Source organism: Osmia bicornis, chromosome 14, assembly GCF_907164935.1.
Source record: "Osmia bicornis bicornis chromosome 14, iOsmBic2.1, whole genome shotgun sequence".
In the NCBI taxonomy this organism is placed as follows: Eukaryota; Metazoa; Arthropoda; class Insecta; order Hymenoptera; family Megachilidae; genus Osmia; species Osmia bicornis.
In genome coordinates this window covers 1064245-1091591 of record NC_060229.1, presented here as the reverse complement: position 1 = coordinate 1091591, position 27347 = coordinate 1064245, and the positions used below count along the sequence as shown (strand labels likewise).

Sequence of the window (27347 nt, the reverse complement as noted above, 5' to 3'; positions counted from 1 at the left end):
CGCTCGAGGATTCAGTTTGTGTGTTACGTTTCGTTATACCGAGTTACGAGTCGAACGTGACTGGACTGCATCGCAAGATGCTCGACGTCCTACGAATAATGCTGGTGATTTAAAAAGTGCTTCTGTAACGTTGAGGTCGTAGGACGTTTTGTTCGTGTCCCCTTCGGCTTTAACAGGCGGCTCAATCCCGTCCAACAAGTCCTACGAAACGCTACCCTTATACTTTTCGCTTCTCCTCCTTTCAATTTTTTACCCGTTCGATGGGGAAGAAGGAATATGGAGACAGGCATATGGAGAGAAACGACGACGCTTTAGGAGTGACCGTTGCTCGACGAGACTCGACAGGCCGGTTTCGAACCGTCCGACTGCCGGAAGTCGTTCAATAAGGAACAAAGACATTTCCATAATTTACCATTACGAGGTTCCTGCGTCGCTCGTGTTCTTCTGAACGTTCTTCTCGGACCTCGACGCGAATCGTGTAGGCGTCGCGATCGATTACCGCGAATATCATTGCTGCACGCTTGATTCGTCACGACGGAAAACTTTGTAGCTCGAGTCAAGATACGGGCACGTCTGAGCTTGATAACGATGCTAAGACGAAACGACGAGACGACGAACGCGTTCAGAAAAGTGTAACAGGTGAGTTAATTACCGAGGCATCGTCTGTCGGAAGTCGTCGTTCAACGTAACGCAGAGTGGTTACAAAAAGCACAGGACGGACGCGAGCTATTAAATCAAAGTTAGTAGCTACTCTTTTCCTCGAAATAAAAACGTTCCTCGAAGTAATTCACGCGATGCCAATTTGCTTAGCAAGCGAATGGATCTGGTTAAACGTTTTGGAGCTACGGTTGATGTAACGGCGTACACGCGTGTCGATAATCGAGCAACGTTCTGCTCGATAGGAGCGAGTATATCGCCTTTTATTTATTCGTCGTGTAATCGTACGACGTGGAATACACGATACGATTCCGTCGAAAGCCGCTTCCATCGGAGTAGCAGCAGGAGCAAAATTTTCGCGATGACGAACAGGCTTGGCATTCGGAACGCAAAATACGCGAGAGAAAAAGCGTGTGCAGGCAGTTGGAAGGCAGAACGCTTTTTAACCAACGGACAACGAATTTATGAGGATCTGTCTCTTGCGTTCATTGAAACTTCCGGCGGTTGAAAAAGGGGGAAGCGTCCCTACACGATGCGTGGCCGGACACGAGAACGCGTGCGCGTGTTTGAGTAGTATGAATGTAATGCTCAGAGTTCGGTTGAACGAGCTGCGAGAAACAGACGTTCCGAGAGGTCAGCGGACCAGCTCGATCGTTTTATGAAACGAATCGCGATTAAATTCGCGGTAAATTTCAGTCTTATCGATATTAGAGAATCGCAATCGGGAGGCAGAAGGAAAGAAGGGGAGATTAAGGTATCGCTTTTTCCTCTGCGGATAAAATATCGATTCTCTTTTCGCTCAAATGGGGCCGGAGAGCTCGGCTATTCCATTAACAGGCCGATGAATCGATTTCGTCGAACTCGAAGTTCTGGCTAATGAACCAACTGCTCTCGAGAGCCACTGGCCATGCCAGAAATGGAATTCTCGGTACGAGCTCGCTGCTCCAACTATCCAGGCTAGTCGACAGAGTTCATTGATGAGCCTGAATCCTCCCTTTTCCAACGGAGGTCGATCGCCTCTGTTTCTTCCCCGGGGAAAAATGTTGAAAAGCACTGCCAAGAATAACGAACGAGTAGTAGGATGTTCGATGGATGTCACGCGCACGCCAATTTCAAGCAACGCGATTAACGCGAGGCGGTGATTATCGATGCGCGAGCAAATAGAGAAGAGTACACACAGTCTTTGGCGCCAGTTTAGATATCGCGTTATTACAGCATGCTCGTCTCGAGTGGATCGACGACCGACGACTGGTCGTTGAACAAGCATACGGCATTCCATGCGAATAGAAACGAGCTCGATCGCAACACCGATAGCATTGTTGTCGTTGGAAACGAGAATACGATCGTTCGAATTCATAAAATATGCGAGATCTATGCTGACGAACCCGAGTTTCTATCTATTCGGTTGGCGCCCGAAACCTCGTGGACGTCGGCCAACGAGGCCTCTTGGAAACGAGCCAAAGAATTCCCAAAGTGCATTTTTCCATTCATAACCGCGAGATCTATATTTGGGTCAGGCATATCGCGTGAATTCGTGGCACGATGATATTTTAAGAACGAACCGGAGGTGTGCATCGAACCGGAGGTGTGGAGTTCGTTCGATCGCGATCGCGAACGCGCACGCGAATGAGAACGCGTCGAAACCGAAAGTCTGAAAAACGTAACGCGGTTTTTCCTTTCTAAACGGGCGCGATCCGCTCTCGCGATCTCGAGCAGCGATACCGAAAACGAACGAGACTTGCGGGTCAACGATTTAGAAAAACGATCGAAGGGATAAGTGTTCGATATAAAAGCGTATAGCAGCAACGAGTTTTTATTGTTAGGGTTGCGGAATTGCTTCGTTGGCGAGTTTAATCGAGCAGTTTTGCTTATCCAGAACGTATAAAATTATCTTATCGATTGGAAAACATCGTGATAATTCTGGCGGATGTGTAATCGTCGCTGGTATCAGGACAGAGACTCGATAACAGACAGTGTAAAGGACGTTTCAACGCGGCGCTTAATGCGCAAAAGCTGCTAAATTATTTTATTGCGTCGTCGCTATGGAATGAAATTTTTCCGGTAATTCAATTCGCCAGCAGCAGCGAGTAGCGTTTCGTCTCTGCTCCGCTCCACTTGTAATTTAGTCGCGTAGGTATATACCTGGTAACCTGCATCCCCGCAAATTGCTATCAATTTGCGAAAGCTGGATAATTGGGTTGCATAACCGCGATCATAATCCGAGTCGCGTTAAGGGGAATAAAAAAAGGAGGAGGAAGGCTGAAATACGCGAATCGGCGCGTGTGTCGCCGAGGGAATATTATTAATACGACTCGTTTGCCTTGGCTCGCCCATATCGATCACGCCGATAATCGATAAACGCATACTCTCTTATACTTATACCTACGCTCTGCCCTGCGTCGATCTCGTGTCGCGGTGTCGCAGTGTCCAGCTATGCCCGCTGCAAATTGCAAATTGTTCCCATTGCCAAATAAGAAAAACCTCGCGTGAACGCGATCGACCGAATGCATCGCGCGTTTCGCGACGCGCATATAAAACATGCTTATCTATCACTTGGAAGATGCATCGTTGTCGCACGACGTTTAGCGTAATTTAAACCGATTTATTGGGAAAATCGTCGGTAGATTTATCGTTGGATAAAACCAGGGCAATTATGTAAATTCGTGTCGCGAGGCGAGGCTGCAGGTGCAGATCGATGAATTTATGAAAAACTCGGTTCCGGATTTTCTAAGGGGCGCCAAGGAGCGTCCGCGTATTATTCTCGAGATAAAAGGCCGAGAGGAGGGACGCGCATCGATCTATTTCCGTAGCAAAGTTTCGCGGCGAGACGAGACTCCCTCGAGGTTGGTACAAAAATAATTTAGAGCGAGCAGAAACACCCCATTGGCGCCCGTTTCGTCGGGATTCCATCGCGATGAATCGCTTTCGCGCTCACGCTCACGCCTGCGTCTCGTCTTCTTCTCCTCTCGTTTCTTGCACGTGTTACATGTACACGACGCGCTGTTTCTTCTTTTTACCAACGACGCTTTTGTTATGATAACGATGCGCCGTGGAAAAATAGGCCTCCCCTTCTCCCGTGCATTCCAGCGAGAGCGCCGTCACTTTCTAGCAAATATTTGAATTTGTGAGCGAAAGTTACTCTCCGAGGCTACAATGTAGAAACGTTTGGCGAATTAATGCGTCCCTCCTCCTCTACCAACTTTCGATCCAATCCTACTGTACGAGTGGGTAAAATCGATCGATCGATCTATCGATGGTACGTTAAAGACGCGAATTGCATTCGCGATCGGTGTCAACGGTTTCGCGTTCGACTCCTGTCTTTTGGCAAAGATCATCGTGTTACGCGGATACTTTTACATAACAATTTGGGTCGTTCGCACCGAGGACGGCAGAACGCGGGGAGCAGGGAATAAGTTCGCTGAGAAACTGCCAGCTCTCGACCGAAATGTCGTCGCTTCGTTCGTTGCCAAGAGCAGTTTCTTTTCTCGGCGGATTAGGCGCGATATTCTTTCTCGCGTTCTTTATCCACCGAACACAGACGGTACACGCGTGCCAATTCACAGCGAAGGTTTTTCAACTCGACCAGGGAATATATCTAGATAAGAGTTGTTTGCAGAAACCACAATCTACGTGCTTCTCTTATCGTCTCGGCTCTCGCTTGTTTTTGACGTGGGCCGAGATAAAGAGTACAGAGCCTCGCGAACACCGTGAAATTTTCCGTGCAGAAGTCTAGACTCACCTTGATGTCGAGGTGGGCCACGTTCAGGGAATGCAGAAACGCTATTCCGTCCAAAATTTGCTTCAACAGTCTGGCGACCTGTCGCTCCTCTGGAACTTCGTCTCTGTCTAGTATCATTTGTAACTCGCCACCGGGGGCCCTGCGAACGAAAAAGCGGCTTGGTGAACGATCGAGCTAATCGGGCTGCGTTCGTGTAAGTCGATAAGGAGAACCACGCGTAGGAAGCGATACTCAGTCCACGATCGATTAATCTTCAGTTTCGCTACCGGTTAACGCGATTACGTCCGAATTATCGACGATTCGTGAACGCTCCTTCCGTAAATACTCATTTGGAGAAGACTTAACGATAAGTATAATTAAAAATAATAAAAACATTTCACTTACAATTCCAAAACCAATACCATCTCTGTGGTCGTCTCGAAGACTTGATGAAGAGACACCAGACGAGAACAATTAGCCGCAGCATCCAGCACCGCGACCTCGTGAAGCGCTTCCGCCCTCAGTTCCTGCGCCCGTCTCCTCTTCCTGAGGAACTTGGCGGCCCACTGTCTTCCGCTTGATCTCTCCCGACATCTTCTCACCGTCGCGTATTTACCTCTGCAAGCAAACATGTCTGGATCGTTAGCGAACGATTGTGTAGAAATATCAGAATAAGGAATTACGGTGGAGAAACGAGGTAACGAATGAAGTAACGTTGAGCGTGAACGTTTTACTTTCGCCCTACCATTAACGACTAGACCTAAACCTCGTTTGATCGCGATTTTCCAATTACGCCGTACGCGTGGAAATGTTGCGCTGCGTCGACCGCGTCCGCGTTCGCGTTTCAATGTTCCGCTCCGTAAATAACGAATGATCTACATTGCGGCTGCTACGATGCAAACATCTAAACAACTCGTAGAAAGCGAAGTCGCGCGGCCAATGCTCCTGAACAGCGACTCGAATCTTGGAGAACAACGGTGAAAGCATCGGTCGCGTTTCTTTTCGCGCCTGTTTTTCCACGATTCCACGAGGACGACTCGTTGGAACGAGTTGTCGCGCGACGAACGGTACCCTGGCTTCTAGCGAACGAGTTCTTCTGAAACAAGTTGAACGTTGGACGGGACAGATGGACCGAGAGTAAGCGTCAATGTAAGCGTCATTAGGGAGCATTGTTCGGTGGACGGTATCCCACAGAGTAGATGGTACAACGAACGAAGCCCCGCCGCTAGCCTCGTCGACGATCGGCTATTCCTCTACTACAGGTATACACTTCCGAGCGGAAAGCACGCTGCGCGTCGCTTTAATTATCGGCGACTGTAAAACTATTAACGACCCCGTTGATTCTGTAGAGGGAAAAATTTTATGGTCTCGAACAGCGTGAGATCGTGGATGCAATTATCCAGGTGGCATTAACCTGGATTGCTAGGCTTGCCTGTGCTTGTCCAAGTAGCAACGAGCAAAAATTCGCGATACCTTCGGTGATAAAGTTTCTGTACGGTTCTCGCGTGAGCTCCACTCGCCGATTTTTCCAACCGGGTCGAGTTATCCTCGCGGTGTTCGCGAGTATCGACGTGGACACTTTTCGTTCGATAAACTGGTTAGAGAATCAACGTCGTGGAACGGGGCTTGCTCGTCTTCTTTTATAAACGGTTAACTCTGTGGTAAAACGCTTGACTCGCAATCTAGAGATCCACGGTTCAAATCCTTGGTTCCCAACATTTTTTTTTTTAATAATAATTTGTCTCTTTTTGAATAACTAATTACGTATTGTTACAGCGATAGACCTTTCCGTTTGATTTTCCTTCTTGTACGTTGAACAAAGGGACGAGGGAAAAGGGCGAGCCCAATATCGTCCAGCGGACAGACCCTTTCTAGCGACGCGACGCGGCGATTTTAACGATCCATTCTAGAAGCGAAGGGCAGCGTTCCCCTTTGCGAGCCGCTCGATAAACCCGTTCGCCAACGACCAGTGGCACGAAGAATCGAGCGATGGATAAAACACGGCTCGAAATGGATGATCGCTTCGTCGAAGAAACGACGAAGCTGTTTCAGAAGGGAAACGCAATCGTTCTCGAAGAACAATAATTGTAGGTTGCTTGGACTTTCATTTGCTGAAAGGTTCTAATTTTCCAGCGAGACGCGGCTGCAACATCCGAGATCGCGTCGCGATAATAACAGCGTAGCAATCGTTGTCGCGGTAATATCAGATTTATAGTTGCACCATTAGTCGGTACGAGATTGCGAACGTTTCTTATTCCTGGTTCGTCGTCTATGCATTCCATTGGCAATCGTTCGATCGACGCGGACAAAGCGAAACGGTTCGTGTAACACAGGATTATGTAATGTAGGTAAAACGCTAGGAAACAAGTTCAAAAGTCGAGGAAGTAGGCGCAGGCTAAGAAAACGAACTAGCGAACGCGTCGTGGTTACATTGCTATGCACGTGATCTCGATTTCCCTGGTCGAGAGGCCAGGTCGAACTCCCACGCTCCGCTGTTACCGCGCGTATGCACGATTCTCGTAAAGATCGCGCCTTCGACCAACGAATCGCATCTACTTTCCAGCCTAATTTGTCTTGGAAATGCGACGCGTTTTGTCTTGAGCAATCTTGCCGCGATATTGCGTTCGAAAGCAACGCGCTTGCTTTCGCGAGTGAATCCAACGCTTCGCCAACACGATGACGAACAATAATTTCTGGCAAACGGCAAGAAGCGAATAGCAAGAAATGGAAATTGTACTTTTCGTTCCCTCGAGGTAGCATCTGCCCGAGTCGTGCGTTCGTTACGGCTGCGAACAAATTCCCTGTAATAGCGAGGAGGCAGCTGCAACGAGCAACGGCCAACAGGTGCGCCGATAAATCGAGGCCGAAACTTTATACGCGACCGGAAAGCCCACCCCTAACTTAACAAAGTAAGTAGCTACTGTGAAATGTAAAAAGAAAAGAAGAAAATAAAGCATATCTTATTACAACCTTTTCTACTCACTATCACTCCTTTGGTCCCGTATGATTTAAATAAATAATTAAACATCGAGGGAGTCGATTGAATCGCGATCCACCTAAACACCTTCTCTTCGCGGAGGAGGAATAGAGGAAACTTTCGCGCGCTCCTCTCGAGACCGAGGCTCTCTTGACGTTAATAGGGTCAGCCCGCGAATCGTTCGAGCAAGATTAATGTTCGACTCTGGTGCGTCGATAAAGTCTCGAGTTGCGGTGAATTTTAAGTAGCCGTTGGAGTTCAAGTCCGAGTCCGAGCTCGGTACGCATGTTAGACGAAGAGGATCAGCCTGATTCCAGGCCTCTAACGAGAAGTCGAGTGTACCTGTCCGAAGCTGTTCGCCAATCTCTTGGATTTCTCCAGGAAAATACAAAGTGCCGGCTGGCAACTCGTTGGAGGTTAATTACGAGGGATCATTAAGCACTGACCTTGGAGGGTATCGCGACAGAAACCCGACTTTCGTCCAAGAGAAGGCGGACTCGCGCGAGCATGAATGTCGCGGATCAAACTGGTATCACGGTTGCAACGCTTTCCATTGGCGTAGGTCAAATTTGTCGACGGTGAAATGTCATTCGAACGTCGAGAACCGCAATTTCCACGGCGAACGAAAGTATAGCCCTGTCCGCGGCGGTGATAAAAGAAAACGAGAGGTTGATCGACGGGTTCTAACGAGAAATCACGGGACCTCGACGTCGCCTTCGGATTTCTCCGTGGAAATGCAAAGCAGCTATTTCACGAGACGCTTCGATTCTTCTAACGAGCTAGTCGACGTCGTCGTTTTGGTCTGCGTGAACGAGAAATCGAGGAAACGACCGTCGACCGTACGCTTACCTACTCTCAAAGGTCGAGAGTGCTACTCCCCGTTTCCTCTTTTTGCTTTCCCTAGTCACTAGTCGCGCGAAGAATAGCTCGGCGAACAAGTGGCAGCTAATAGCGACCGCGATCCGTACCACTGCTTTTCGCGACGCGTCGAACCTTGAAATTTTCTCGTCTGCGAAAACATAGGCACAAGCCTCGGTGAGAAAGGTAGGCGAATCTTCCCTTTTTGCCACGTTCAGGTCGTTAAAGGGTAAACGAGAAAGATCCGTTGGAAGAGCCACCAGGTAAGAAGGCAAGAAGCCTTCTTCGAGGAGGTCTAATCGTTACTCTCGCGTTAAAGCGACGCGCTTCCGAGAAGCAGACGAAAGAACGGAATATCTCGAAGCGTCAAGAAATGGCGGCTTCCTTTTGTTTATCCAGAAGCTAATAACGTCAATGAGCAACGGTTCGAAAACGCCAAAGTCGCTGCCCTGAAGCAGCTCGAAAGTGTACCGAGCAGGAAACTGGACCGTTCCACTGTCGTGCTTCCCTGGTTAAAGAAACTCGCGGTCGCTGCTTCCTGCTGTTCGATCTTCGCGTTCGATAGACCTAGGTCTTTGACGAAACGAGAAGCGAGCGTTTGCTTGCCAAAAATTCTAGATGGTAAATGTCGTGGGACCGACCGCTTTCATCGACCTCATCTTTGCCAGTTTCGCGAACGTCTGCGTTTAATATGTAGCAACGAAACGGGATACTTTCACTATGTTTGTTTCTCTCGAGCAGCGACAGCTATGTTATTATTTCTCCGAGGCGCGAGTCTTAAAGCGTGCTTAGGACTTTTCTCGAGTTGTACGATATTTTTCATCGAATCACGTTTGAATATGTGTCAGTAGCTCTAACGAATACACTCGACGATCTACTTAGCGGGGTTCTTCCATTTCGAGAACGATTCGATTCGTCAGGGATTGAATCTGGTTGAAAGTTTGTCGCGGTGGAAGGCAAAGTTGTAACCGAGGCTGAACACGGTAGTGCCGCAAACTCCATAGAAAGTACACGCTTTCACCGTGGTATCTCTGGTGGTGCACGGTTCGTAGGACGCGCCTCGAGCCTTCTCCTTGGAGCTTTGGTATCCATGGAGCGGGCAAAGGAACGGACAAGGCGGTGTCCGTTTCGCGGTGGGGCTCGCGTGGACGTTTCGGTGGTGGAGCTCTGGTAAATGGGAAGTCGGTCGTTTCTTCCCACGGCCGGGGATCAACCGCAAAGCTCGGAATGGCGTGTTACTTAAAACTACTGAGCGTAGACCCATTAAAACTGTATACGTAGCGTGGTGTAAGATCAACGACCCAGGGTCAAGAGGAGAGGTAGGGGAGTCGAGTAGAGCGTTAAGTGCTCGTTGCCCTCTGGTGTAGCGTGGCGGACCAGGAAATCGGTGCTAACACCGGGATCGCAGTCTTTCTAACGTCGTGCAACACAACCTTGTGTATCCGTCGTCCTTTAAGGCATCCATTAGCTTCCTAACTACTAAACACACCGATCTCGGTCCGACGACCCTGCTAGTACCGACCGCCACTCCAGTCCTCCACCGCACCAGGAACTTTCCTCCGCCTCTTCCCAACAGCTTGACTTTTTATTTTTCTTACTCTTCCGTCTTCTGCCTGCTTCGTCCTTCTCCACCTACCGCTTCTTCGCCTCCTTCCGATACTGACGTTCGTTCGAGGGTCATCGACATCCGCGGCAGGAGACATTGTACGCAACGTCCGTCGCGTCGTTGCCCGGTTATCGCGGTTACCAGCTTGGCCACGCACCTTGCGCGCGTTAATCTACCACCGTATCCCCTGCTGGCTTTGCCCCTACTCTTTCCAACCAGGTAGTCGTGTCCTCGATTCGAGTGATCCGATATTTCGACACCTCTTTCGTTTCTTTGGAGTTCGAGCAGCTCGAGAATTCGAGGGAAGCTGTTATAGGGTAGGTCGAAAAAGGCACGAGGCTACCCCTGAGAGACAGTGGTTGCACAACGTTGCGTAATCGGCTAACGAGCCGCGAACGCAACTGGAACGAATTTCACCGTATGTACTCCTGGCCCATTGCAGTAGTTGCACAATGGATTTGCATTCGAGAGAGCACCGATGCAGCTGGACGACGAACGCCGTGCCTCGGTCTACCTATCCCCGCTAATTTCTTTAATTGATTTCCGTGTTACTGCCTCGGTAACGAGGGATCTCAACGTTCTACAGAAAAATAAAAAGATTTGATTTGGAATCATCGAGTGAGCAGAAACGCGATCACGGAAGGCGTTATGGCGCGAGTCAAACGGACGCGTTCGCGTAGCCTTTCCGTCCTCGATTGCTGCTCGTTAACGCCATTGTGGTGGAAGAGTTGGACGCGCGACACGTACAACACGCATTACGCAACACACGCACTTGATACGGCTTGCGGTTGTCCAGGATGGGCCGAGAAAAATATACGGTTGAATATCGTGTCGCGAGCCAGTCGCTGCCATTTAAAGCGACTAGACTTTGCAGAGAAGATGGAGCTGAAACGAAATCGTCGATGTCGGCAGTGTACATATGTGTATGTACGCGCACGGTCACGTATCGCGACAAAATGCGCGATTTTATCTTGGAGAACGTGTTTGCGCGTTTCGAACGCGAACTACGGGCCAAGGATTCAGCCCAAGAATTTTTCTTGCTTCCTTTCGACAGACAAAAATTTGCATAAAAACCAAGACGACCAGGGAATTTAAACGGGGACGCGAGACAATGGTAATTTTCTTAACCGAGCTTGTTTTCCGTGGCAACGCGACGCAGTGTAGTCTCTTGACCTTTGGCCTCCACTGTCTTCTTCCAGCTTCCGATTCTTCACGGATGTCACGGTACGAACAAAGAAGCAACAGGAGGAGAGAGCAAACTCTTAAGCAGGCATTTGGATTCCATGCTCGGTTCAGGGTCGTACGAAAAGGAATTTAGCTAGCAGCCTAGGGTAATGTCACGAGAAAAAGCGAAGGAATCGTGGCGCAGCGGAAACACGACCCCTTCTCTTCTTTGCTAATTTCCTCGACAAAAATTCTACAATGTTGCTGACCGTACGCGCTTGCTCGCTCACTCGCTTCCATCCAAGCGGCTAGAAGAACAGTTTTATGATTTTTGTCGGATCAACTGCATTCCCGCAGACCGCTTCGAATCGTTTCATTCGAAACCTCCTGCGGTTGAGAGCCGCAGAAACTTTTATCCCTCTGTACCGAGGATGATTATTATTACGGCACTGGACACGGGATACTTTTCCATTTGCTGACTATACTTCGTTTCACCAACACACGGATGGAATTCTGCCGCAGGTGTCGCGTAAACGAGTATCGTTGATTTACTGGCGTTAAATTAATTACGTAAACGCAGAGTCTGCGTTGGGAACTTGCTTGTGTATAAACTGAATATTCTAATCCTTTGATCGTGGCTAATAAACGTATCGAATTACCATGACGATCGGCAATTCCACGGTCCTTTAACGGTTTCGTCTCATTGACGGAAAAGAATCGAAAGAAAAAGAAACGAAGGGTTGAATGTGTTACATCGCGGTGCGGCCAAACGACAGACGAAAGAAAAACGATCGAGAAATCGATTCGTAGGACGGGCCGGTTGAATACCGTTTCAAATTCATCGATCGTATCTCTCGGGGGTCCCGATTTAGCCGCGGAACGCCGTAAAACGCCAACAAGAGGATGATACTTTGGTCGTTGCCAGGATTAATGCTTGTCACGAACGGACCGAGAGACGGGCGTCGACTTCCAAATTTCGCCAACAAGAAGAGAAAGAAACGAGGCGCTTGGTAAGCGAACGTGGAGGAAAAGGAGGAAGCCCCGGACGAACGGAGGGGAGGAGAACACCCTTGGCGTCCTTCGTCGGTCGCCACAGTTTGCTGACCCGGTTCGAAAAGAGCAAAAATCGATGTCGATCCCAGAAGGACGGGAAGAGGGTCCCCTGATCGGGCCAAAATTGACCAACCGGTTGACGGGTACCACGAACCAAAGTGACTCCGCCGTATACTCGTCGACTATTAACACGTTGCTCATCATTCTGGGAGATTTTTTCGTTTATAGTCAGAACAATTGTCAGATGCGACGCATCTAATAGGTAGAGTTAAACACGACGTCGTCGTGTCGTAGAGAACCGCAACGGGTAATTACCATAAACGCCCCGGCTATCGATGGCTACCGTCGATGAATCACAATTAGCCGAGAAGATGTTGCGTTAAAAGAAGGTGTGCCCTGTCCCTCCCGCATGAAAACCAAATCAAGTCGCGTGAGTCACACGCGTGTACCACGCACTGTCGTGGATTTTCGTTCACGATTCGCGATGCACGGTGGGCGACGAAAGGCCATTGCATCTAGCTCGATTCTTTGTCAGCTCGCCAACTTCCGCTTTGCGTAAAATAAGTGGTTAGAGGGTGGTTTATTCTGTATTCAATGGCCTTGCGAGATACCGTTGCCAGAAATCATTGACTAATAACATAAATTAACACCTACTGAAATTACGTCAGAAGAAAGAAAAACAAGACGGTGGAGGGTAGGAGAAAACTCGTTTGTAACCTTTCACTCGAGATGCCATGTAGAGGAAAAGAGGAAAAGAGAGGGATAGATAATCGTGAAGCAATCTCCCGACGCCTTCCACGCAACGATAAGGAATTATCAGCGTTGACTAATCGTAGGTACTTTCTCACAATGGGGAAGCCTGTTGCGGGTATCTCTGGCAAATAAGTCCGGCTGATACGTACCTGCAATAAACACGAAAAATTTCTCGTTAGTTCTCTTCGTGCAAACACGATGAATTCTTGCGGAAGATGGGATCGATCGAACGGACTTTGCGTTTTCTCTTTCGTGCAATAAAGCATCCGTGAAGGGTTAACGTTTGGTGCATTGAACTTGGTTGCGCGCGTCACATGCAAATTAGCGCGAACCAGCAGCAGCAGCAGCAAAAGAAGAAGAAGAAGAGGGAAGAGAGTTTCTTCGTTGCTCGTTTGCTTCCGTAGCGACAGAAAGCAGGAGCTGGCGGTCGAACGTTCTCGTGCAGAAGAGGAACGCGTTCACGCGAGAAGAGAACGCCCGCCGGTTATCCTCGACACGTTATACACCAGCTACGCGTAGGAAGGAGCTATCGAAAATCTCAAATCCCACTAACCTCGTTGGCGAGCTACCAAAGCCAATGGTGCACGCCTTCGCTACGGATTTCTTTACGGCCCGCTGGCAATTTATTTCTTCTTTACGTGCGACGGATATATATTTGCGATAGCAGCCACCACAGGTAGCCATGCGGGAGAGAAACGCGATCGAGAGTCCTGCCTCCAGGTGTCTCGCGGCTCGAAACCATACTACGGATCCTTTTTTTCGGGCAACCATGCCATTTCGAACGATTCGCGAAATCAACGTTCGCGTTTTGTGAGAACATCCTCGAGGGTGCGTTGCCGATTCTCAGAAACGGACGGGAGGAATTGGAACGAAGGCTGTCGGAGGATATTTAGAAACAAGTGGTCCAATTGTAAACCCAGCGTGATCGGAAGGGTCCAAAATTGCCTGTGAACGACGTAGACGGTCGTGACGTAGCCCTAGTTAATCTCCTTCGTCCACGGGGAGCATAGACTTATTTATTCGTGGCTTCCGAAACGGTCACCGAGTAAACGAGTGAAATTAGCTCGATTTCGCGACAACGGTTGCCGCTCGAAGCAGCGATTCGCGACAATCGTCCTAGAAACTCGGTCGTGTGACGTAACGTCGTCGATTTGCTCGAGCCTAACGATTATTACCTTTCTTCTGTCTCGTAGTGTTCGTCGTTGGCAGCGAATACCAGCGAAAGCCGGCGACCGCGTGAAATCGTAACGAGCGTTAAAGCGTGTCGCAATTACTTGGACGACGCTTCGTCGCGAATTTGCTACTCGCTTTTGTATCGCGCGCGCTTTACCATTTTCTTTATTGTTCTAAACACGAACGCGGCCGTATTCCGAGCACGTACGATGGTCGAGCGGAGGAGCACCACGTCCACGTAATGCGCTCATTTCTGCTTTGTGTTTTGAGACACTCGCATCGTTTCTCACGAAATGCAAGAGATAACCGTATCCCCTTTATTTTTCCTTCAATTTCTTGCGCACAGCAACCGGCGAACAGCCGGTTTCTGAGCATCGAAAGCAATCGGAAATATCGAGAACACGCTGGCCGTGGAAGATAGGTGCGCGTTCAATTACCCGCGTTCATTAAGAGGGGACCAGAGTGATTGATAAAGGAAGGTGCACGAGTTTCGAGCGGATACCCACGGTCGAGAACCGGTTATCACAAAGTACCGTGGATCAGAGACCGACCGACAAAACAATCGCCAAAAATTCAGCCGGTCATTTGCGAAAGTAATTTAATCGAAGATTCATTAAAGGAATACGCTGATTTGCAAATTCACGCGAATCGTACGTCCATTCGTTTGTTCTTATTAGCATCGTCGAATATCTGGGTTATCGCGAGTTGCTTGACCGCGTTCGCGGTGTTATCCAACTATAATAATTCGTTCACGAGTAGCATGCAATTTCGCCGCTTTCGAGTCTATACCATGCAACGTGATAACCATAGTGGAAGATTTGCAATCGTTTATCCCCATGGAAAATAAAATGAATCGCATCGCGATGCGATGTGGCGGCTCTAAAATGAAGAAAAGTATCGCTGCGATAATAGCGGTAGAGGCACGCTAGCGGTGGCTGCTCGTTTCTCCTTTTTCGAGGCGGCTTTTTCACACGTTCTCGATGGCCGGCGCGGCGTTCGATGGGAAAGCAAGCAGGATGAAAAGCAGAAGGTGGCATTCCAGGTGGGGTTAGCCTCCGTGAGGACGCTCTATTCTTGGAAGCTGGATCTACCGCGTCCGTTACTCGTGATAGCTTCTTTCCTGATCGGTTCGCGATAGACTCACTGCCCGCCACCTTCTCCGCAACGCTGTTTCACGCAATTTATTGCTTTAACTCGACTTTAATTGCCTACCGATATTCCTTCTCGTGTTTTCGTATTATCGCTCTTCCGATGCTTCTTCGCGATGCGCTACAAATAAACGGTGACACGCGCGAAAAAGCACCGATGCTTACGAACCGAGCGATTCGAGGAATCGGAGTAACCAGCCGCGATTCTAACGGGTAGCCTGGATGAAAGCTCGAAACCGGTCTAAAGATCGATCCCACCGATCGATACCAGCCAACTAACCAGTGAAACGGTTAAAAACTCGGCGAGTTTTAATCTTCCGGACGTATACTAGAAACGTCGGTTCGTGGCCACCGTGTTATTAGCATCGCCGTTTTCCAATGAACGCGTACTCCTCGCGTTACGCATTCGTACGAAGGCACAATGCATTATCGATTAAGCAACGCCACTTCCTCGTTCCTCGTTCCTCGTCGAACGTCAGGATAACGCGCGAGCGTAATGACCCGTTCTGCGTTCATCCGTGTCCGAGGCTGAAACGATAACGCGAAGATACCCATGTATCTTACACAGTACCTACGGTTAATTCTCATGGTATTCTTTGTGATTGCATCGGGACATCCGGTCGACGGTTGCACGCCACAAGATTAGCCCTGGAATCGACTCGGTTAGCCAGTGCAACGCGAATTCGGTTCGAGGATGAAACAATTGTTCGGCCTTGACTCGGCTCGACTAAGCGTGACTTTGTTAATTACGTCGGTCTACCGGCAAACTGCTCCCCTTCACGTTCGTTCGTTCCCCGACGTTAGCCCTTGGCTCTCTGCGAGATTAGACTTGGCCGTTGGCTGTTACGAGACGAGGAATTTCGAATTAATTTCATTCGCGATCCAAAGAATAAAAGAATTTTCCAGCCCGCGAACGCGGGCTTTTTCGGTGAGCAAACGATAAAAGGGCACACGGTTATTAACGTCGACCGAGGCGAACCGACCGACAGAGACTTAATGAGTTTTCCGAATGAAAGAACTCGAGAAACCGACGTGCTCGTGATTTATAGAGGCCATTAAAAAACAGAAAGACGTATCGTTCGCTGGTAAGACGCGTGGGCGGACACGGTTATGGCGACCATCGAACAAACAAAACCAACAGCGAAAGTTCGATCCGCGTTTCCCGTTCTCCTCGAATTTATGCTGTTTCAGTTAATTGCTCGACGGAGAACGAATGTCCCTGGACCCAGGCCAAAAGAAAAATAGAAAAGGTAAAAGAGGTGGGTAGACATTAACCAGAGAGTTCGACGAAACAAGATGGATGAAAGAGGAGCGTATCCGGCGCAAGGCGGGACCTACATCCGGCCTGAAAACGGATGAGACCCGGCATTCAAGTGCAAATCGTTTCGTGGCATTGTACCGGAGACCTCGAGAGACCAGGGTAATGGCAAATGGCCCTTTCTCCTTGCCACCAAGTGCGAAGCTTTTCAAGAAGAAAAAGAGACCTTCCAAGGAGAGAGCCAGTTGCTGCCCTACGATACGCTTCAACCAACCGTTAAAAGTCGCTTTTTCATCGAAGACGATCGCTGTTCGAACCATCTGTTATTACATCGTCGCGTTACCAACAATCTATAGTCGTGATAACCAGCGGCTAGTTGCGTTTCAATCGAATGAATTATGCATCGCTTCGAATAAATTAAGCTTATACCAATCTCCCTTTATCATCTTCTTGTCCACAAATTTTCTTTCTATTACGGAATTACGTTTAATCGCGCTCGATGTGCGAATATTTATTATTTCAAGTACCAAACTGCATTTTAGCTAGCAGCTATCCGAGGCTTAATTGGAACATTCTTGTTCGATTATTGCGTCAAGGTCCGGGGGATCGGCTTAATCCTGTCATCTTCTTAGTGAAATATTTACATAATGACTGCAATTGACCGTTCGATCGGGACCCCGAGGCGTGCGGCTTATAATTTAACTCGGTTACTCCGAGAAGGTAAACTCTTCCCTTAAGCAGCTCGACTAACAAATTGTTTGCGCTGCGCTTTAAACCATCCCGGCTAGAAGATCGAAGTTATTTCTTCTCGCGTTCCGCGCTCTTGTGAACGCGTCTTTAACGAACAGTCTCCTCTCTATTTTTGCGTATCATCAACCCGGGTTAAAGGTTTCTCGTGTACCGTGAGAAAAGCGTTACAGCTGCTTGGAATTCTTTCAAGAGGATCTCGGTACTCTCCTCTGGGCATCGTATCGAGCGGTTGTTTGGCGGCTTCGCGGCTTGGCGGAAGCGTACGCGAACCGATCGACGTTTTTTCCATTGCCACCGGTAATGACGCTGATAACCAACGAGCGTTGCCGCATTAAAGCACGGATACAGATAACGATGGAATTTCACGCAGCCTCCGTGGGACGGAGAGCGTGTCCGTAGCTTTTCACAGGCCGCGCTAATGGACGCGGCTTGACCGCTAGGATCGATCAACGTCTACCGGTTGGCTGCTAGTACGCGGATTAGGCGCACGATCGATACATCTGAATCAATTTGCAGTAATTCAATTGACGCGATACTAGACAGAGGGAAAGAGACGAAGAGAGGCAAGGCGAGGCAAGGCGAGGCGAGGCTCAATGTTCGCTCGCTTGGAAACGGCAAGAGGAAATAAAGAAAGAGAAAAAAACGAGAGAGGAAGAAGAGGAGGGTAAGGGCAAACGCCGAACCTGCCGAGGAATAGCTTCACGCATGCTTCCCACGTGACTCAGCCGGTCGGGCATAGATACGCATCGTTCGCGAGCCCTCCGCGTGCAACCTGCACGCACAATGCGTGCAGAACCCTCCTTCCTCACTCGAACCAGCCACTGACCTTTTCCTCCCGTTTCTCAATTTTCCTTCCAACCGTCGCTGTTCGCGTCCTCCCTCTTTCCACCTTGGCCGACGCGACCCAACCTTCCAGGAAGGATCGCAACCGACGCGGCTCTCACCAGGTACTTCGGAGGAAAGAGGGAACCGTAGATGCGATGACGTAATCGTCAACGGTTTCGTGGTAGCGCGATGAATTCCTGGTTATGAAACAAAAGTCGCGTACCTTTCTCTGACTCGGGTCCGTTTTGATGCGAGCCCCGAAGTGGCGAAGCCACGAACGTGAGTCACGTCGCGATTCGTTGCTACGGACTGGCAAGTTAACGTACGCGTGATTCAACGTCACCCACCCGCGCCCGGTCGAAATTCCTCGACGACGCGATCCGACGTGCCTCTGCTCGCTTCTGCATACAAAAGGAGGCTGGGCGTGAGAACCGACCAATCCATGAGTCGCCTTTCTTCTTGGAAGGCATCGATTTTCTTTTAACAGGGGGACAATTTGTCGTTGCGCTACCAGATCTAATAAGTATGACTTCAATGATTTACACGTCGTAATAAGGTGCGACGATCGAGACCGCGAGAAGCACGGTAGAGAAGGATTATTATTTGCTTGTTGGTACTGGCGATAGCTAATCGCGTCTGGAAGGAAAGCAAGGCTATAAATCGAACAGCTTTCAAAACTGGTTACACACAGCGTGGACGTGCACTCATTAATACCACGCTTTGGTCACGGTAATTGGACAGTTGTTAGCGGTGTGATCGACAGCTTTCGGCTAGTATCGCGGAACCCACGCGCGAATCCGCGTATCCTGAACGGTGGCGTGTAAGAGAGAAAACGAGAATACCGTGCCTCTAACAGTGCACTCGTGACGAAATCGGGAAAGGCGGTTGTCGATCCGAGTCGCTCTCCTTCGAGAACCATGGCCGTTACTCGACGCGACCGGTCGCACTCGCGATACCGATTTCTCGAAGGCGATCTAGCTTTCGAGCACCGTCGACGATCGATGCACAGCGTTTTGTAATTCACCGAGACGCGAGTACCCGATATTATTTGTCTAATCGTTTATCGCGCCGTCTAGCTACCGATCAAACTACGAGTTAGCCGAACCAGTGAATCGGTCTTTTCTCGACTAACTTTCCTGCGAACGCAAGAATGACTGGAACCGTGTAACGTCCTAAAGCGCGCATGATTTATCGTGGTAAGATGGTATACAATCAGCGTGGCAAACTAGCTTCGCGTTCCATTCTCCCGGAAACGTTGAAAGAACAACGGTAAGATTTATCGTCCGACGTCGATTGGTGGCGAAGGCAAGCCCAGCCGTCTCGCGAGAACAAACGATTCTAGAGAAGAGCACACGCCTCCTGAACTCTGCCCCTTGATCCCATTAGCGATTCGATCCGATTCGACCCGATCCGAAGTAAACCGTAGGTATTCCATTGGTATTCGAAAGGAACACACGGCGTGATTCGTGTTTCGTCGAAACGAGACGCGAGCGAGGAGTCTTCCTCTTGCCACGACGAGTCTTCGTTCGCGAGGAGGCCTACTTTGCGCATGGCCCACTTACGGAAGACCGACGGTCACGCGAGAAGGTATCGCGTCTCTCGCGTCGACGAATCGGCTTTGACCTCGAACCGAATCGCAAGTATTTTCGATTTTTCATCCCTTGCGCTTCGCGTTCGTCGTTCTTCTTCAGACCGATTACGATAAACAGAAAAAGAAAAGTGTGACGTTGATGCGCGAGAACATAGTGCGAAAGAGGGCGGAGAAGGAGGCTGTGGTGTCTCACGCGAGACGTCTTGTCCTCAGCTCGGTGTCGCCGAGGATCGGGGACCTAGAGACCTGAATAGCCGTAGCCGGCGGGCCCGGCAGGGCAGAGTAACGGTCCACGGATGAAGGTTACTCGCATTATCCACAGCCCGGTGTTTCTCCGACCACGATCGCGCGATCGGCCAAACCACCGAGTACCCGTGGCCCACTGTACCTTTATTTCGATGACCGTCTGCTCTATGGAAATTTAGAGCGCGCTTTTTAATCTTCCAACTCCGAGGTGGAACAACCGCGAATCGTAGCCAAAAAGTTTCCGCGCCACGTAAAGTCCGCTCGGATGGATATTACGAGTCTTTGAAAACGGAAGATAAAAGGAAGGGTGGTTTTACTCTCTGGCGGTGTTCCAGTACACGCGGCTCAGCGCCGTGCCGGGATCTCGTGGAAGAAAGAAAACAGAGAGAGGCTTTAACCGGCCCCGTCAGAAAGATGTTGGTCCGCTTGGCAGGAAAGCCACTTTTCGAGCAAAATTCCGGAAGGATTACTCAGCGACAGAACAGCCGGGCTACGCGAGTAAAAGGTCCGGGCTGCGGTTCTTTCAGGTAGAGAGCATCGAAAACAACTTTCCATCCACGAGAATCCCACTGACAAAAGGTGAAACCCCCGACGAGACCGCGGATGGATTTGTTCGACCGAATGCTTCCCTCGAACCGAGAAAAATTTTAAAATTCGTTCTCTTTCGTTTCGTTTCGAGCGTACCCGACAAGTACATTTTCCTCAATGTTGCATCCTTGTAAAATTAATACCCGATAATTCGTCGTTGTGTGATCGGATGAGTCGCGAATGGTTCTGGTAACCGGTAAGCAGGTCCTCCGCCGAAGGCAAAATTTACGGTGCCGTTTGCTGGCCAGAGGTCGCAAAACGAGTTTTTTGTTTTATCGTCGTCTGCCCCGTATCCATCGCCTACTTCCTACACCGAACACGTCTGCCACTAAACGTCTTTTATATCCTCTTTCCACTCGCCTCTGGCTATTCGCGAAATTCGTTCCGTCCCCTTGCTCAACCCTTTACCACGACGATCGCTGGTTTAACAGTCTTCTCTACCGTCGATGACGTTCCAAGGTAACGCCATTGAAAGTACCCCGCTACCGATGACTAACTACAAAGGAATTTTTCCTCAATCGCCTTGGCGAACAGCCGGTGTTATCGTTTCGTTAAGTGGCCAGAAGCGGTTATCGGGTTGTCGCTAACTCGATAAGTTTACCGATCACAGTTCAAAGTCCGTCGAGTACAAAAAAAGACTGCTTTTGTTGGGTGCGATGGTGGTAACGTGAAAGCGCGAGTTAGAAGGTTCGATCTGTTGTAAAAGAACCGAGGCGAAAAAGTTATTCAAGAAGGGCCTGTTGGGGAGTGGGCTGGAAACGTGCTTGCAGAAAGACGACGCGATGAAAGCGCAAAAACCGTTTTTCCGTCTAGGGTGGCTCTCTGGCTTCCCTCGAGGTCGAGAGAGCGCTGGCGCCAGTGCTAATGCAACGCTTGCTCTTCAGGAATGCACCGCTGTCGCGGTGGAAGGAACGCGTGTGTGCATGGTGCACGGTGCACGCGATATATTTGTATACTAGTGCATTCGCCCGGTGATCGACGAATCTGGAAGCGAGCCGAGGCGAGGGAGATTCGTCCAACGGCCACCGTCCAAACCTTTCGATCTTTAAATTTAGCATCGAATATCGCGACCATCTTTCTTTTCTTTGCTCATGGTATTCCACGACTACGCTGAGATTCATTCTTTCCACTACTTCTAGGAATCTTCCGTTCCGTTTTTCCAAGCAACTTCTCCGAATGTCTGTGTGAACCGCCGGAATTTCCGGTGACTATGCAAAGTCGGTCTTTCTTCGTGGAAAGCGATGAACAAAGAGAGAAGAGAACGTCGGGATATCTCCCGAGCGATGTTTGGTCATCAAACAGGATATTCGATTAAAATACCAGAGACGAGAATAAGCAAACCGCAGCAAAAATAGATTATGCCAGTTCGCGTTCCCTTCGGCTATTAGCGTTACTCCTTCTGTTCGGCAATGGTTCGCGCACTCGCGCGAGAACATCACGTATCCGGGCCAGTTTTTGCGATCGTGACGTTAAAACGCGTGCCTCCGGCTCGGTGCATCCGTTACGAACCACGATCGAAAGGTCGACGACCGCGTTCCTTACTTCCGATTCTCATTCGGATCGAAACTAATTTTCAATCCTGACGATGTCGCGATGTAAACGCTGAAAGTTTCGAGAGACGCAAAAGAGACAGCGGTGGCGGGTTCGATCGAAAAGGCATGCAAACGGTGAAAGGCAGCAAAATTTCACTCCTCCATTCGTTTGAGAATATGTTCCCTCTTTCTCGGCTAGCCGGTCGCGTTTGAGCCGTTTATATGCCGATTTCGCGATGTTCGGACGGAACCGAGCAGTTTCGTGTCAACAACAGGGACTGGTTTGGCTTCGCTTTTTAATCCACTCGATCTTCTCGACTCCTCGACTTCTCGGCTATTGCCGGAATCTAGGTTTCTAGATCCAAGAAGAAACACGTTCGCGACGAGGGGGTTGTCGAAGTAACGCGTGCAGCCCTATCTCCACTTTTGCTCCTAATCGAATCGGCTCGGTAAACGAGAAAGGTGCCGTGCGACGATAGTGTCCAAGTGACCGCGTTACAATCTCCGTTGAAAGAACAAAGATATGAACGTGCGTTAACAATGACGAGTTCGAGAGTCGAAAACAAAGGACGCAGGTATCGTTTCACGTGCGTGTGTGAAACGCAAAAATAAAACGTACTTCTCCGTACATCGAGACACGGTGAAATTTTCTGAAGCGAATAAAAGGCGACACAAACGCGACGAGAAGCAACGCGATCGAAGGTGAGCACCCACGTGGCGCTTTCGAGGCTGCCTTTTAACGGCGTTTCCTCCGAAACACCCGCTCCCACCTCTTGGCCGACAAGCGACAGCCCGTACCCATTACTCGCGATGACACAATAACAACAACGACAAAGGCCGTCGCGGAGTCGCTTACGCAAGGACGCGTCCAGAGGTAAAAGGCAGCTCGATTAACCGGATATTAGCCGAGTCGCGATTCGTTCCCGGCTCTTTATGCTTTTCTCTATCGCTTCGTTCCTTCGAACATAGTTCGAAACTGTCTTACGAGGAAACTTTGAAGTTAGCAGTTCTATTTATTTTGCAATGAAACGCGAAAGATCGAGACGCGTTGGCGAGTCAGCATGTCGAGAAGGCATTCGATTCGAGCGGAACGGAGAAACGTTTAAATCGGCGCCACGTCTGCGGCCTCGGTGACGTTCACCGTCTCGGAGAGAAAACTGTGCTAACAGAATGTAATCCAGCGGTGAACGTTTATGTTCACTCCACTGGCCAGAGATTTCCGCGTTTACATTCAACCGAGCGGAATTTGCTGGTTCTCGCGACTTTCCAGTATCGTACGATTTCATTTACTTACAATGCACCTCAAAGGGTACGAATGAATTAACTGTACCATTCGAGCAAATCTTGCTCGAGTATACGAGAAAAAAGTGAAAACTCCGCGACAGGTGTATAAAAGGTAAAAAGATTGCGCGTTTTAAGTGGGAAGCATCGAATCGTTTCGGTCGACGTTAAAAGATGGCACTTTAAAGAGGGGAGGCAAATAATTACAAGTGGAATCGTAATTATCGGAGGAAAGGCCCGCGAGCGACGCGCGTCCCACACGTCGATTTCACGGCATTCGGGTCATCACCGACACCGACTGACCGTCCCACGTGAAAATATTCCATGTACGCGTACAAGTCTGACGTGTCTACGCGTCTATGCGTCTAAGCTAGTACAGACTAAACCGAAGATAAAGAAAGAGGTTTACCTAGAATATTCGTATAATACGATTTCGTGCGAAAACGAGGTTGCACGATGGCTCGATAATATATGCAAAGACATTCATCGAGCTATCGGAAGAGGAAACGGCAAGATCGTTCGATTTCAAGGAAGGAGTTGCCGAAGAAACGAGGACACGTCCGAACCTCGTAAAACGAGAACGCTAAAGCGTACGGCGAACGGCTTACGAACGAGGAAGCGACAGTTAGGCAGCTGGTGTCATCGTGTTCGGTACACTACGTAAACCTCTCGTCTTAACGGGTCGGGTCGAGTGGCCATTTCCGATCTACTTTCCTGACTCGCGCCTAGCTTTGTCATTTTCTCCTCTCCCTCTCTTTCTCTCTCTCACTTTTTCGGCCATCTTTTTTGTCCTTTCTAAAGGCAACGCTGAAACCGCAACCGGTCAACAACTTTTGTAATAACCAATGTCGCAACGTTCGTTCGCTTCCGTTGAAATTAAGGAAAAAGGCGTTTTGCGAAATCTCGCGAACGATTCGATCGACGGGCAAGCTTTGCTTGTCCGTTGATTCGAGTCGAAGGAGAAATTGATTTCGAAATGGGCCAGAGCCGCAGAGACAACCGCAGAAATTCGCGATCGCGATTGCAACCCGAGATCGGCACGATTACTCGAGTAACAGTCAGGCTGGTACCGAAATATCGCGAGCTGATTTCGATGCCGTTACAAGTTCAAAAACCTACTAACGTGGGCGTGAAAGCTGTCGCTACAGCCCTGCCAATATCTTTCGCTATGCAGCAAAGAACGAAGAGGGCGATAAATCGAGCGAAATAACTGGCCACACCTGTGCACGCCGCAGACGTTATGTGGCCACGTAAAAGTGTCTCCGTCGCAATCAGCCTCGCACGAAATTTCACTAAAACTGTATTTTATGCCGAGCTTGTACAAGTAAAGCAATCTCGAATAAATAAATGAAATCCATCCAAATCGATGACGATTCCCACCCACCTTTATTCCTCGTTCAATATCGAACACGTTTATTTCCTCCTGGCACGACGTGCTTTCCTCTTGGAATGCGGTGTACTTACGACGGAATGTTATATCCCGTGTCACGGTTGCAGTCACCGCAGGTGTGACTGTAATTTTTACGTTTCACCTTACATTCTCCGAGTGAAAAGAAACCTTAGGTTGACATCTTTGTACTACCGTTGTTCTATCTACCATCCGCATGCTACTTTTTCAGATTTTCCGGTACAAAGGTTTCGAAGCGGAGTCGAGTCGGACGATCGCGTGCGAGAAAAGCGTGCAAACCAACAGCCGGTCGGCTCGTCAGCTGTCACTGCTTGCAACGAAGAATGTGCCTGTCGAGGGGAACGAATTCTCGTGTTTCAGCTGACGAACAGGCGTTAGGTTCTGTTGCTAAGCCCCGAAAGAGGCGAAAACCTGGAACCTCGAATAACGCGCGTTAACTTTTCACGGCACGCCTTTCCGGCCATGTTCGCGTGTACCAACCACGTATCGAGATATTGCGAAAATCGCTGCAACCGCTTCCAAATATAGCGTTGCTCGATCGCTTTGTGTCTGTCGGCAATTTCGCGTAATGGAGAATCAACGAAACGGCTGAAACTTCTGGGAAATCATGGAAAATTTTCGTTTTACTGATTTCTTCCGCCTTTCTTCCGGAAAAGAGCTTTCTTCGGTTTCTGGTTCGCTCACCATCTCTCGACCCACTACCGTTTCCTCAACGTGTTTCACCAGGTTGCGCGTTGTCCGCGCACTCGAACGAGACACAACGCGATTTATAATCGCGATACGAGTTACGCGGCAAACTTTCACGCGGCTCTGACGTCATTACCGTAACGCTAGAACGAAGATGCTTCGAAGCAACGAGTCTCGATACCAGGCTTTTGGAGTCGTCGGCAAGGTGTATTCGTCACCGGTCTAGTCATGGACTTCCACGAATCGACGTGCCCCACATACTTCGTGAATCACGAAATCGTGGCGTCCACCAAGCACGGTAATCGCACGGAATGTTTCGCGTGTTCTCGTTAATTAGAGCATCTTACACCCTGCGACGAGGGCCGGGCCGTTGTAGAATGGCCTTCTTCCGAGGCAAACGAGGGAATCGCGAGATCCGGAGCGACCGTTGCCGATCGATCGACCCGCATTACGTTACAAGGGCCATGCACAGCTGGCCCTGGTGTTTGCAGCAGTTTATCGTCCTGCATCGTATACCATCGAATCTGGGACACGGGGAAAGAGAGAGGACACGATCGGTAAAGCGATATCGTTCGACTATATCGATCGCGGTTCGCCACCAAGGTATAAGTGGCTCTCGAGAGAGCCACGGTTTCGCCCTTGGGATTCCTGCGAGGCGTGGGTGATCGAACGTTTCAGAGCAACCGTTGGTCGATCAAGATTTCGCTTTGTCTAGCGGCTGGCGTGGTCTCCTCGAACGGAAAGATCCGTGAAGGCGAGTGTGTGTGCCTTGAAAACGGGGGAATGGTAGATTGCGAAGATGAGGCTGGCAATAAATATCAATATCATTTTGAATTCAAAAAGAGACAAATTATCATTAAAAAAAAAAAAAAAAAATGTTGGGAACCAAGGATTTGAACCGTGAATCTCTAGATTGCGAGTTGTATGTGTGAGTTTGTCATACTTTAAAATGTAAGGAGTAACTAACTGTAATTGTTAATATCTTTTAAACAATTAGCCGTCTGCCCCCAAAAGGGGGTATAGGCATGTTCAGCTCGACGAGTTCTACAAGTCATACGAGTTCTCCGTATGAGTAACATCGATCGAAACGTTAACACGTTCACCTAATAGCACCCCTGTTATCGGGGGTAGATGAGGTGGCTCGATGAGAGTGAAGAATCGATTAGACTATTGGAAAGCTTGAAATTACTCGTGACTCATCGAAGCGAACTCGTGACCACGGTTGATTACCTGGTCCTAATCGAGTGGCCACGTATTTCGAACAACGACGTAATGAGAGAAGTCTGGATAGGATTAATTGCTTTACCGCGGAAAACGAGATAACGTATCGACTTACGCTCTTAAAGGATAATGGTTCCATTCGACTAGAGTTTAAGCGGTACGCGGATAGAGACAGGGGTGGATATATCTTGCGACACGATAGAAAATGCGGGCAAGGTTATTCCCTTTCCAACGCACGCCACAATGGACACACGCGGAACCGCAACGATCGACGATATAGCTCGCAAAGTAGGACGCCTTCGAGTGGGACGGTTAGACCAACTTATTTACTTTCGAACGTTTTCTGTGCGTCGCGTCGTCGAGATCCGCTCGAAAAGCAATCGGCTGTCTTTACGCGAAAATTTTTTCAAACGAAAGAAAGCGAAATTCAAAACGGAGCTACGCATCGTTGCTTGAAGGATGATTGAATCTGGACATCGCTGTCCTCGATCGCCGCCTCATCTTTCAACGCCGCCGCTGTCGCCACCGCCACCGCGTAAGGACAAGGTTGCATTCGATACGAGAGAATGCTCCGTGTCGATCTTTCGATTCGGTTGCTAGATTTCGAGTCCAGAGAGGTGTACGATTTTTTAGCGAAACGAAACGTCGGTTCGTCAATCGATTCGTATGGTTGTTCGAGTTGGCCGACCTTCACCCGGCTACCGTCGCCATTATGCTCGTTACACACCGGTCGCGCGGTTGTAATTTACGGTTAACCGAACGGAAACCGAAGGGGAGCGACCGCGTTGTAGTAACGAGGTCGTCGCGTATAGGGTCTTAACGAACAAACACGGCTCCCCCTTTCTCTTTCTCT

The 27347-nt window shown here is 49.3% G+C and overlaps 1 protein-coding gene across 1 annotated transcript in view; it reads right to left on the bottom strand.

Annotated features, from left to right (window-relative positions):
• Positions 1-27347, bottom strand: part of LOC114880341 (serine/threonine-protein kinase 17A-like) — a 41090-nt gene that overhangs the window by 7020 nt on the left and 6723 nt on the right. Inside the window, exons 2-3 of the mRNA XM_029196255.2 lie at positions 4781-4993; positions 4397-4535 (exon numbers count right to left, since the gene is read on the bottom strand). Coding sequence (XP_029052088.1) covers positions 4397-4535; positions 4781-4993 — 352 coding nt within the window. The remainder of the gene's footprint in view (positions 1-4396; positions 4536-4780; positions 4994-27347) is intronic.